The following is a 13117-nucleotide window of genomic DNA, read 5'->3' on the forward strand; positions in this document are numbered from 1 at the left end:
CCTGCAGCAAGGATTGTTCCTTGAAGATGCTCTTCAAAAGTAAGAGATCAGGAGTAGAGACCTTTATTCACCAGGACAGAGAGAATTTGACCACCAGTATTTGTCTTGTCTCTGTGTAACCAACAAGATGCAAGATGACAACGCTGGAAAAGGCAGAGTTGAGTCTCAGAAGCGCGCTGCTTGGAAACAATCTATGAGTTCAGTAGAAGTAAGGTAACTTTAGTTAAATTTGAGCCTGCTGTGGTTTGAAAGAACCGAATAATTTTGCCTGATAGCTGCTTGGCAGCTGGTAGGCAACGCTTACTACTGCAATCTCAACACCAGTAATGGCTGTTATTGGCAAGGGACAAGCACAGTTCTCAAAATGTCCCTGCTTTCAAGGGATGGCACTTTAGTTCCACACCTCCCATTTGATGACTTCCAGAGGTGTCTTCCTCTTGTCAGTGTGAAAAATTACTGACAGCAGAAGCATCACAACAAAGCAAAAGTTAGAGCTACGCTGACTTAAAAAAAAAAAAAAAAAAAATCTCACAGCTATGTGAACCACAGTCCTTCCCATATGTAATTTGTGGCCCTCTCCCCTGTTCTTGGTCTCTTGCCCTGTTTTTCCTTATCTTGGCCCAACAAACGCAATGGCTTGGTAGTCAAACAGGCTCCAGTTACAGCAAGATACAGCCAGTTCCCAGACAAAGCACAGGCAAGCAAAGCTGCATTTAAGAGCAGCCTGTTAACGCAGTTTCAAAAGAAAGGTGCGTCAATGTAAATCAGCCCTTGGGTATGGCAGATCATACCCACTGCTATACCCAGTGGCTGCTCACAGAAGCAGTCCTTATCCTCATGTGGATAACAACTGATAAAGTCTTTCGGGCCACTAGTTCCCTGCAGCATGTTAGTTGAAATATATTGGAGGGGAGAGAACAACAAATTTGAACAGCTATGGGTGGAACTATGCTGAGCACATAACCAGACACATCTGAAAAACTGGGCCTTCAATCATCACGTCCATGGTGAAACAGCAGCAAAAGTGAAAACTAAAATAAAATCCAAAGTATCTCAAGTACCAGAAATAACAGTAAGGCTTGCAAGAATCGAAAATAACAATAACAAAAGATGGCTTTTGTCTTGTTACTTTAGATCAAGGGATGAACAATACAAGTGGTTTTGGATGCTGGTGTATGCTGCATATATTCTAATTATTCATTCTAGAAAGGCTGCTGATGAAAATACTTGGAGTCCAAAAGACTTCAAAATACCTTGTTTAAAGCTTTAGGAGAGTCTAGAAAGCACATGACAGATTAATCAGAAAAGATACTTAAGACGGTTGCATTTTTCTTTTGCAGTAAGCAATACAAGAGCAAAGGATGACTTCTGCAGCCATGCCCAGGAAGGGTGAACAGCGAGTCTGGCTGGATATTGTTCTTAGCTCCATGTTGAGGAAGAATAAAATGCAACATAACACAAGGTCTGATAATATTATCTATCATGGAGACCACCTGTCTTCTTTAGTATGTACATTTTAAAATACCAATAGATGAAGTGCTTTGGCATCTGCTCAAGGGACTAGCAATTCAAAAAGAATCTTTAAATTACTTTTTTTTTTTTTTTGAAGCATATACAGAGGTATGAAAGCTCTGGTACCCAGCAGTTTAAAATAGAGCACTGATCCCTATATCCCACAGTCACTTTTTTTCAGATTCAGACAATATTTTGTCACTGGACAGGGGACAGGAAATGCAGTCAAGCTATTTATCACCTCATTTCCAGGTAATGAAGACAAATGTTCAAAATCTGCCATTCCCTGCCAAGATGTTTAGGCAGAAGCCCTGAGGACAGGGACTATGTTTTTGTGCATTTGTATAGCACTTTAAAGAAGGGGTGTTAAGTGCCAACTAGTGGGAATTCCCTCAGTACAAATGTTAGTAACATCACAGACATTTTGCTATGCTAAACCCCCCAAAGTGTTTCCAGTCTTTCAACATCAATCAGCACAACTGAAGCCCGTACTAAATTGATTCTCACATTCCACTGGTGCCAGTTTTTGTTAGAAATTATTTGTGCTAGATATGGTGGAATATATTGATTAGTACTGACAGTCCCAGTTTCCCAGGCGCTTTGTAGCACTGACATTCCAAAATGACCTGCTTTCCACCTTGTCAATTTTCTTCTGCAGTCTGTTATAAATATCTATTCTATTATGAGAGCTTCAGCCCCCTCTAGAAAACAAGACAAAAGGGATAGGCAAGTAAAAAAAAAAAACAGTACAATAAAATAGGTCTGCAGTGTTGCAAAAGAGCTTGTTTTTATTGAGAGATTTTGTGACGGGGAAGAAAAGGCACAAAATAAGTTACAAGGACATTATATGAACTGTATGAGTCAGAGGCAGTATCAGAGCTGTTACAAATCACCTAAAAGTTGGCTTACTAACATAGGTTAGCCTCTACAAAAATCTTAAAAGAAAAAATATATTTCAAATGATCAAAATAATTCAGAAATTAAGTGAGAACATAAAGACCACCAATATTAACTTTTGACTAAATTCACCTGGGCTTACCACCACCACCCTCTCTTAGAAGACAGATATTACTGGAAAATATGTAGTATTACAGAATTATTTTTAAAACTAATTTACATTTTATAAATTAAGAACCTGATATTTACCTTTCGTACCTCCAGTGAAGTACAGTACATACAGGTAAGGCAGTATGCATAGGAAATACATTAAGAAAACAGAATAGGTAAGTGCAATTATTCTGAATATTTCAACATTTGTTATGGTCCTTCACCTATGGCAAAGAACATCTTAAAAAGATGGGTCCAACAGCTGTTCACAGAACACATGAATATACCACCATAAAAGGTCTATTGTGGAAAAGCTTATGCTGTCTTTAGTCATGACTTCTCAGATCAAGTATTCTAAAACCAGATTTTTCAGCAGTACAATTCTGAGTTAACAGCAGCACACTAATACAGTTAAAGAAGAGAAAGTACTTCTGAAATATATCAGTCCTCATTTTAACATGGGAGGGCTCATAACACTCAGTATTCAAGTAATCAAAATTAAATATTTAAAAATACACACACCAACTATATACAACTTGATTTTTTTTTGAAGCAGTGAATCTATTCCCCCTATTCCCACTTTCCCTTTACTGAACTCTCAACTGGCAAGGACTTTTGATTGTTGGTTCAAATTAAACTGGCATGGGGGAAAAATACAAAGTCTACAGGATATAGAGACTACACGAAGATTTGTTTTCATGATGATGAAGGGTTGAGCAGAAAGTAGTTTACCCCTTTGGCTGCTCCTCTGGTCAAGTGGAGATCTAAGTTCTGTCTTCTGAAATCAGCAGGGATGCAAATGTAAGCAGACAGAGAACTTAGCTATAAATGTCTGATTATATCCTTAGGAGTTTCATTTACTTGACCTAAGACAACAGCAACACAGAAGGGGAATACATTACCAACTACCACTCACAAAAACTGTCCGCCCAAACTGTAAGGACTTGATTTGCAAGAAAACCCTGTATTGTCATGTATTGAGCATAACTGTCAGGGTTTTGGTAGTGAGGGGGCTGCAGGGTGTCTTGTGCGGGAAGAGGCCAGGGACTGCCCTGTGCTGGTCCCCAGCACAGCAACAGGCAGCACAGGTTTAGTGGGCATGGTAGTGTTGGGTTGACGGTTGGACTCGATGATCTCAGAGGTCTTTTCCAACCTTAATGATTCTATGAAATAACATAATGGCTGAGGTTGGAAGGGACCTCTGGAGGTCATCTGGTCCAATCCCCCTGCTCCAGCAGGGCCACCTACTAAAGTAGGCTGCCTAGGACTATGCCCAGATAGCTTTTGAGTATCTCCACGCATGGAGACTCCACAACCTCACCAGGCAACCTGTGCCAGTGCTCGGTCACCCTCACAGTAAAAAAGTGCTTCCCTATGTTCAGATCGATCCTCCTGTGTTTCAGTTAGTGTCCCTTGCCTCTTGGGCACAGTGGGCACTGACCCACTGCACTCCAAGACTGTCAGAGGAGTTTCTGGCACTTCTGCAAAAGCATGTTTAAGAGAGGGCAGTAAATGCCAAGAAAGAGAGATTAAAGTGCTATAGCAGTAGGAGGAAAAAAGGATAAGACCATGCCAGCACAAGAGAAACGGAAAGGAGAGACAGCTCAGCAGGAGAAATGCCAAAGGAAAAACCAGTGCCTGAGAGCAGACTCAGAAGGAGCTGCAACTCTAAAGGGACTGAGGCTGGTGAAGAAACCCACATGAGAGCAGTTGAGTAAGAAACAAGGAGGAGTGAAAGAACAGCAAGCACAACGGACTGAACCCAATCTGCTGTGCTGCCTGTTGCCTGGCTGAAGGGACTGAGCATAACATGCAGCCAAGGAATTGGAGACTGCCATGGGGTAGGCGATGGCATGGGGGAGAGAGAGGGAAGAGTGGTGTCTGGAAGAAAGCAGCAGTGTTTTCCCTAAATGTGGTTTCTTTTTTTTTTTCCCCAATACCAAACCCAGTAACTAAAAGCTTTTTAATTGGCAATAAATTAAATTGATTGAAACTCCCCAACTCAAAACTTTTTATTGCCTCTGAAAAGTCATGTCCTCAATTGAGGTTAGTATAAAATTAAGGGCTTTCTGGCCCTTCTAAAAGCAAACAGTACACACAGGAGAACACATGTTCTAAGTGTGTAATTATTCTGCTCCTTCAAAAGTTTAAGTCTTTTAACTAAATTTAAAAGGCCTTTAAGAAAAACAGAAGGAGGGCTTGTGGTCTTTAAGTCATGGATTCCCACATAAATAAAAAAGCAAATATTTTGTAGTTTCCTAAAAATCAATAAAATACAAAATTGACAAAAAAGCTCAACATAAAGAGGTAGCTTAAAAAAAAAAATCAAAGTATTATTAGATTCAGGAAGGAAAGGTAGTGCAATAAAAGTATCCATATGGAAAATATACTTCCAATTTCTACATGACTTACTCAAATTTTAAGAAGAACAAAATAAAATTTGGGTTAGACTTTGGGGAGTGACAAGGATCAAATACTTGAAACCAGTCTTCTAGAGGCATACTTGAAATCGCAGCAACCACAATAAATTCTTTTATCATAAATCACCCAGCAGTTGTCTGCTCTATAACAATTTTCATCAGTGTCTGCAACACTGGATTTTTTTTTTTCCCTACAAACTAACATCAGAAATACCTCTCTCCCAATTAAGTTTCCATCATTTAAAAGCTTTTTGTTTGAACACAGATGTGCTCATGGGACATCTTTAAGTAAATATAACTTTCAATATTGGCAAAGGTTTTCTTACTGCCATACTTTTTGCCTGCGTCCTGATGAAGTAGGTATAATATGAGCACCTCAGATGTGTTGGTGGGAAGCAGTAACGTGCATGCTAAAGACCTGTTTCCTCTACAAACCTTTTGTAAATGGGGGTGGGCAAGTATTTATTTAAACATACTCCATTCTATAAGCTTGCTGTATATGAGAGGACCCTGACACCCCACAGTCCCGCTTCTTTCTGCATACACACTGGAGAAAGCAGATTATTTCTTTTAAACCATTCTTCTGGGGGCAGCCAGCTCTTGCTGCACAAACTTCTAGCCACCTGCCTATTTACTGGCAAACAAGCAGCCATGATAGGGCTGACTTGAAGTGAATTTTAGTTGTAATAGGGACTTAAACTTTAGACATTATTATTTAGCAATGCCTGAAACAGACTGTGCATTTTATAAAAATCTGCTAGATCCTATGAAGCTCCAGGCAAGCTGTTATTTGCAATGCTAATTTGTAAGGCTGATGAATGAACTAACAAATTCCAATGTGCAGTTTTTAACCAGGTTTTATCAGACTTAGAGTAAGCTTTGACATTTGCAACTCAGAAGCAAACAGACTGCAGATTTCTCTATAATGACTACATGGTATAAATTCTGCATGTTCTACAAAACCTACACTTTATCTTAAATCCTTCATTTAATTTCTTTGGTTTCTCAGAAACAAAAGCTACTTTAAGTGAACTGAGCAATGGAAGACAAGCAAACAAAGGTAACTCCTTCTGTCTCCTAAAGCTCCAGAGGTGCTTGTAAATACCAGTTTTAGCAGGTTGCATGGAAGAATTCCAAATGAATGCAGCTAGAACTAGTTTTGGACCATTGCTTTCCAGCAAAAACTGTCTTTGGCACTTATATAATCCAATTCTATGATGTTACTTTACACACAGTCCCATATCAAGTTGGCTGAGGAAATTAAAGATGACTTTTATAAAACAGGCACTTCAAATTAGAACAGAAAAATCTGCTCCCCATTAGGCAATACAGGAGCTTTTTTCAGAATGACAGAAACAGCAAATAGTACCAAAAATAAGATGGGAGACTTCAGTAAATTCAGACTGTCAGGGTGAAAGTTTTACGCAGCTCTATTAGACTTAAATAACAGTAGCACCTGGAAAATCTGAAGGCTACAATAGACTGGACAAGGCATTAAAAATACATAGCATGGAAAAATTCTGTATAAATTTGTTCACCCTCCAATTCTACATTTAGATCTGTCACAGAGGTTTTCTTATGTAGGTATCTTTCTTCCACTTAATACATCTTGTAGTAAGATACAAGCAATGAAACTCAAAATGCAGCTATACCTTAAGTCTCCTGTTTGGTAAACAGTTGAATATAGACATTTGTGACACAGGCGTTAAGTGTGTCAGGCCAGACTAACTTCCACCATCAAATGACAGCACCGCTCTTGGGCTTTTCTGACATATTTACTGCAAGGCTTACAATTTGTATGCACAGATGCCTAGATTCAGCTGTGTCAAAGAGCATGACCAAAGAAGCCCTAACAGGGTGGGAAAAGGTATACATAGCACATCCTTCAGCTAAAACAAAATAATATTAACCAAATCTGCATTTGGTGATTATGCAGAAGACTCGGGAAGAGAGTTTTAGCTGAAATGTTTCCATTAACACACGCTAGGAAAAGTAAGTTTGTTCCTCACTTTTCCCTTTTCCTCAGTACAACAAAAACATTCTCTTGCGAACTGCTTTTATATGCTTAGGTGAAATAGGCTAGAAAACGTACGGCTCGACTGCATTCCCCATGGTTCTGCAAAGGATATTCTGCTAACCTCAGTATATCCTTACAGTCTGGAAACCCTGGCATGGATTGTGCACTGTGAGCAGAGGAACATGTGGCTGCTATCCTTAAAGCCTTGACTGTAACAAAGGTGGCAACTAGCTACAACGTGCTCCATGTTAATTAGGTGTCTCTGGAGAGCTGTGGACATGTTCTTCACTCAGCACCTTGACCTGAACACCGAGCCACCTGTGGCCCTCCTTTAACACGGAGCTTCAAAGTTTCTGGTATGTCAGGGAGTCTCTGAACAGCACTTTCACAATCCCTAGATGTAGAGCACTAGCTTTGTTTTCAGGGGAAGTAGTTTAAAAAAAAATAAACTTGTCAAATAATAGTATACAAAGCTACTCTAGCAAAAAATGTGGGATAAGGTTGTCATACTTCACTCAACTATAGCAAGGATATTCGGTCTCAGACTCAGCATTACAATATGTCATAAACTGTGATATATCTAGTGCTGTATCAGCCTCCGCTCTCCATAGCTCCTCAGGGCAAACTTACTGCCCAAACACTGAGATTTATTAATTGGGCCTATGCAGACTGCTTACATGTAACTTCAAAGTCACAAGTTCTCTCTGACCTTCTGACTTGGGCTTTCAAGTAATGTGGTTGTGAGACCACAGAGCAGGCACTGTTCAACTGAAGAACTTCTGCTTAGCAATAATGCTACATACAGAAAATGCTGATCACATAGGCTACAAATCACTACAGCATCTCCCCCCAGTGAATGCTACATATAGCACAAGTATCTCAATATTACAAAGCATTACACTCTATGGGTAAGAAAAAAGTGATCCTATAGGTTTCTGTACCAGAAGGCCAGTTCTTATAAAACAAACCTCTCTGGAAACAAACTTAATGCACCTAACGGATTTGGACTTCAGAACATAAAGAGGGAGAGCAAGTAATTTTAAGAAGCCTGATAGTACATTGCTGAGCTCCTCCTGGAGGGATTCTCTCCTATAAAACTTCTGAATTAACTGGCCAGGGAAAGTAACAACAGAGAGTTCCTACGGTTGACACAAAAAAGATGCTGCCCTTTAAAATTCCAAAGGTGCAAACATGGGACAGATTTAAGGTTAAAAAAAGAGCAGCCACTTTTATGGAAAAAAGATTGCTGATGTTTTCTTCACTCTTGTTTTTGCAATTTTACACATGTATAATTATAAAAGTGCATGAGTGGAGAGGTAAGCTTAATTATAAGTTGAGGACCATCACAAAATCCAGCTCAGGTCCTGCAGAGAGTCATCTCCTCCACTTGAACCATTACAGCATCTTACTGTTATAATGAAAATTATGTTGAGTTGTCCCATGGCATGACCACAGTTGCCAATAGCAGATAATGACAGTAAAACTATGGAGGGAGGAAGGCTAACAGTTCCTATCTGCCTCTCAGGTGACTTACTCCACCTATTGTCCAAAGAAGGACAGAGGCAGCAAACACCTAAAAAAACTATTGGGTCTTGGCAGCATGCTAATACTGCCAGGCTTACCACTGTTTGCTTCTAAGTAAGCAGGTTTTATTTATTTAAGCCATCGGCAACAGAACAAAAAGTCATTTTTCCAGCTGTCCGTAATTCAAAATGTGAATGTAAAACTAAAAAAAAAAAATCTTTGAACAAATAGATTCCACCTTTCCAAGTATTTCAGAATACCTTATTTGGAACAATTTTCTTGCATACAAAAGAGCCAAATAAGGCAGAAAGACTATCCAGCTGGGTTTAAAAGTGCCCTGCCACATCTACAACAACTATGCAACAGTCTGAAAAAAACAAAGTGAAGACTGCAGGCTGGAATTCTTCTAGTGAAGCTCATAACACAGGCAAAAATCACAACAATACTGACACGTTGTCCATAGGGACTGAGGCTCCCAACTTTGCTCACAGTCAATGCCTGGATCAAGTTCAGGCCAAGTGGGAGTACTGCATACGTGAATCTGCAGTCTCTGGGCTACCCTCTGCACCAACCAGGGTAGTTGCACTTTGCTCAGTGTTACAGTTCCCAGTAAATGAAGTTCAAGCAGCTAGCTGCAAACTTCAGATGCTGTTTACTTTCACTTCCTTTCAGAGTAAAGGAGCTTCCCAGTTTAACCAGAAAATATTCAGCAGTCAGCTTCTTGATTTTTTTTTTTTAATCCAGTTTTTTTAGTCTAACATCCACAAAAATGGCTAGCGAGCCTGACAATATACTTGTTGCCATTGTGTGGCACTTTGCTAGGAACTCCAAGTATAAAGGCTAACAAACGTCTTATGGAAATCAATCTTAATAAATAGAAAGCCACAGGTTAGAGGATGAAGATGGCAATGTAATCAAGAAAACGGAATCCTTGTAAGGCCTCATCTTTGTAGTTGGAATATTTCACATGTTCATGTTTCATATTTCAAGATTCCATATCCCTCTAATGAACCACTTACAGAAAGTTTAGTGTAAACAGGAGAGTGAAGTCTTCCTCAACAAGGTCAAGTAACCAAATGCTTGAGCAAGCACCTGGTTAAGAAACAACATCAAGTAACCAAAAGCTGTCTCAAAGAGGTTTGCCTTTTTTTTTTTTAAAAAAAAAAAAATGAGAACTTTATCTACACACAAGAATTTTAAATAAATACTAGCAACTTCCTGGCAATAATCCCCAAAATGTAACAGCAACCCATAGTTCCTCTTACCACTTCAGAGTTAAGTTTCTTCCAGAAATAAAGACACAGATAGGTCCACAAAAATGAGCTATATTTTCTAACATACACCTCACACACACAGTATGTGATAAATATCTCACCTATGTCCCACCTGTGAAATTACATCCTGCACAGAATTATTTCACTGCACTGAGAAGTTGCTGAGCTTCAATATTTATGGCAAAGTGAGGACAAGGTAAAAGTAGGCAAAGCTATAAACAGCAGGGTTGAGATGTGGTGAACATGTGGCCAATGTATGCATAAGACAGCCCAAGAAAATGCTTGGTGGATGAAAAGAAGGAAAAAAATTCAGTAATGTCCTTTATGTCTGCAGGCTTTACGGTTGCTCTTTTCTGTAGTCCTCCCGCCTGGCCTTCCATTATCATTAAGTTAATGCACAGCTCATGACTAACCAGCTGCACCCTGTAACTCTATACAAGTGTCTGTGTGCAGAGAGAGAAACCTTACGTTCATAGTTGCCTCTCCCCTATTCAATATGCAGAAGCCATTTTAACATACAATTTCAGGAATTTGTTCCCATTGGAGTAGCACAGAGCACATTCTGTGACCACTTTACAGGAAAAAAAAACGTGGATGTTTTCAAGTTTATCAATTTATACTGAATCAAAATCAACCACCTTGAAAATAAAATACAAACATGTGCATTGATGATCTGTCCAAATCTGTCTAAGCCTAGGTAATTTCCTAGGCTTCAGAAATACATGATCCCACCCTTGCTGTCTCACCTGGCTTCAAATGCAGTCCATGCACTGTCATTCTGAACCACAAGAATTTGAACGGCTGTCTCATATGGAGAGCATCAGTGGTGTAATTAGTCTGAACAGTACTCAAACTCCTCTCCTAGTCAGGAAAAACACAGGCACTTGCCCAATTACATTCCCTGACAGGCGAGGTCCCCAGTATTCGTCTTACGGCTTGACTGACTGGACAAGTAAGAAAAGGCATAAAATAGGCCAGTGTTTCTTCTTTTCATTACTTGATCATATGAGTCTCTTCATCAGCATCATAAAACTCCTCATCTTCACTTCCACTCCCCGCAGAGCTGTCTTTGACCCCAGACTAGAAACAAAAACAAAGTAATTGGTTAGTACAGAAGCCACTAAATCAACCTCAAAATACGTAAGCATGAACCATTACACCTCTGTTGGAATGCTGGTAGAGAAAAAGTAAGAAAAGACAGGTCAAATTACTATATTAAAACTTAATGTAAACTATATTAAAAATTAATGTAAAAGACATTATGTGAACTAAGATTTCTTTGTGTCCTCAGTTCTTCAAAATCTCTTTAAAAGAGATGGGCTTCTAATGGATGAACTTTCTCTGCTCCATCAGTACACTAGAGAATACATGCAGAAGAGAGACCGGCTAGAATGGTTCTGAAGTGATAATCTACTCAGCTCTCTTAATTTAAGTGTAAGGTCTCTTTGAGCTACTGGAAACAGAGGCTCAGAATACACAGATTACTTGATTAGGTAAAAGCTTCTCCATCCTGAATTATTACTTCTCCATGCGTAGCATGGGCATTTTCCTATGCAAGTTTAATTAAAAAGATCCCCCTGCAATACTAACTAAAGGTGTTACGGAAAAGGGAAAAAACATTACCACTTCATATGTTCAGAAAGTAAATTCCCTATTACAGGCATACCTACTCCAGCCAGAGTCATTTTAACAACATAATTTATATCATATACCCAAATTAAAGTCAGCTATTACAGCTAATTGGTTTTTATTTGGCCAGTGTAGCATTTTTCCATGGAACTGATACAAATTATTCCAGTGAAAAAAATTCTCTTGCTAGTATAAACTCCGTCTAGTTTGAGTGTTTAGGATTTTTTTCCAGTATGCTTGCATCCATCCTAACACTTCTGCCTGCCTTGTCATATGCAAAGAAGGGCGAGAGGGTGAAAAATAGAGAAATGGAAATCATGTTCCTGACTGACAGTACCATGCAAGCAAAATCTGTAGCTTTAGATCTGTCTTCAGAGGAGTTTTGCTACAGCAATGTGCGTTAACTGCAGAGGAATTTCAAACAGTTTGAGCACTGAGACCTGTCAGAAGATATAAAGGGAATCATGTAATGCTTTTTTCTGGATTTCTAAAATTATTTGAGGAAAGTCAGGCTATCACTGGATGCTGTCCAACTTGAATATCACATTCATGTATGTTAATAGGGACAAAACCTCCATTCTGGGCAACCAGAATGCATGTTATCCTGAAAGTGGTACATAAGGACAATGGATTCCACAGGGGGAATTCAGAGTATGCCAAATAAATTCTATGTCTGTCTTAGAGCAGCTTCGTAAGACCTCTCCATGGCCTTGTCAGATAGGGTTAATGTTTAACAGTTTTCCATTTTATCAGTGGTTTCTTTGTGAGCTTTAAAAGAAACCCCTAATGCGTCACAGACATTCCAGATAACTTCACTGAAGTTACAGGAATACTTCAGGCCTAAACCAACAACTTTTTTTTCATTTGGATTCAATAATTTTAATCCATCTAGGGAAAAGTGTTCCTGAAGAATGTTCTCAAATTTTTTTTGTTTTTTTTTTTGTTTTGTTTTGTTTGGGTTTTTTTTGTTTTTTTTTTTTGTTTGGTTTTTTTTTTTTTAATTTTGTGGATCCTGTTCAGGTTGGGATTTTTAAGAAGCCCGCAGAAGTACAGGTAGGGAAGATTTAAACCTGAGAAGACTGCTTGACAAAAGTGAACCAAGTTGTGCAAATACTGATAGACAGACAATACTTGTCACCCCAAAGAGCAATGCAGACCTTACTTGGTTAGAAAGGAAAATAAAAACATGACTTTCCCCCCCTCTAAATTGTAACACCTGCACTGTTTGCTAGAATTGTTTTTTGTTAGTAAGCCATCTGCACAGTTAAGATGTAATAATGATGTAATTACCAAAATAACATATGATGGATTTGTGTAGCCAGCAAGAATGTGGTGCCATAACACATTATCCAGTATGGTTAAAAATGTTTATAAAATGTGCATGTAAAGTAGCTAAAGTATAAAATTAATTGTTACAGGGCTGCCTCTTTTAAGCTTTCTTCAAGAGTGCTTTTGTCACTAAATTGTGCTGTCCTGTCAAGAATTATTACAGCTAAAATTGGTAAACAAAGCAACATGTTGAAGCTTTTGAAGGAAGCAACTGTTCTCATTCTAGAAATAAATGTTACTCTGCCTCCTGATTTCTGTGAAAATAAGTTTATGACTACCTGTAAATCTCAGACTGCTTGACCAAAAATTAATCAAATGAAAGTAGAAAGTGTTATAAGGATCCAGTCTCATCTCAGCCTAATTGG

The 13117-nt window shown here is 38.9% G+C and overlaps 1 protein-coding gene across 1 annotated transcript in view; it reads right to left on the bottom strand.

Moving 5' to 3' along the window:
- Positions 1–10537: 10537 nt before the first annotated feature.
- SLC22A15 (solute carrier family 22 member 15) overlaps positions 10538–13117 on the bottom strand; it is a 35810-nt gene continuing 33230 nt past the window's right edge. The window contains exon 12 of the mRNA XM_075166663.1: positions 10538–10874. Coding sequence (XP_075022764.1) covers positions 10788–10874 — 87 coding nt within the window. The 3' untranslated portion in view covers positions 10538–10787. The remainder of the gene's footprint in view (positions 10875–13117) is intronic.

Source organism: Calonectris borealis, chromosome 1, assembly GCF_964195595.1.
Source record: "Calonectris borealis chromosome 1, bCalBor7.hap1.2, whole genome shotgun sequence".
In the NCBI taxonomy this organism is placed as follows: domain Eukaryota; kingdom Metazoa; phylum Chordata; class Aves; order Procellariiformes; family Procellariidae; genus Calonectris; species Calonectris borealis.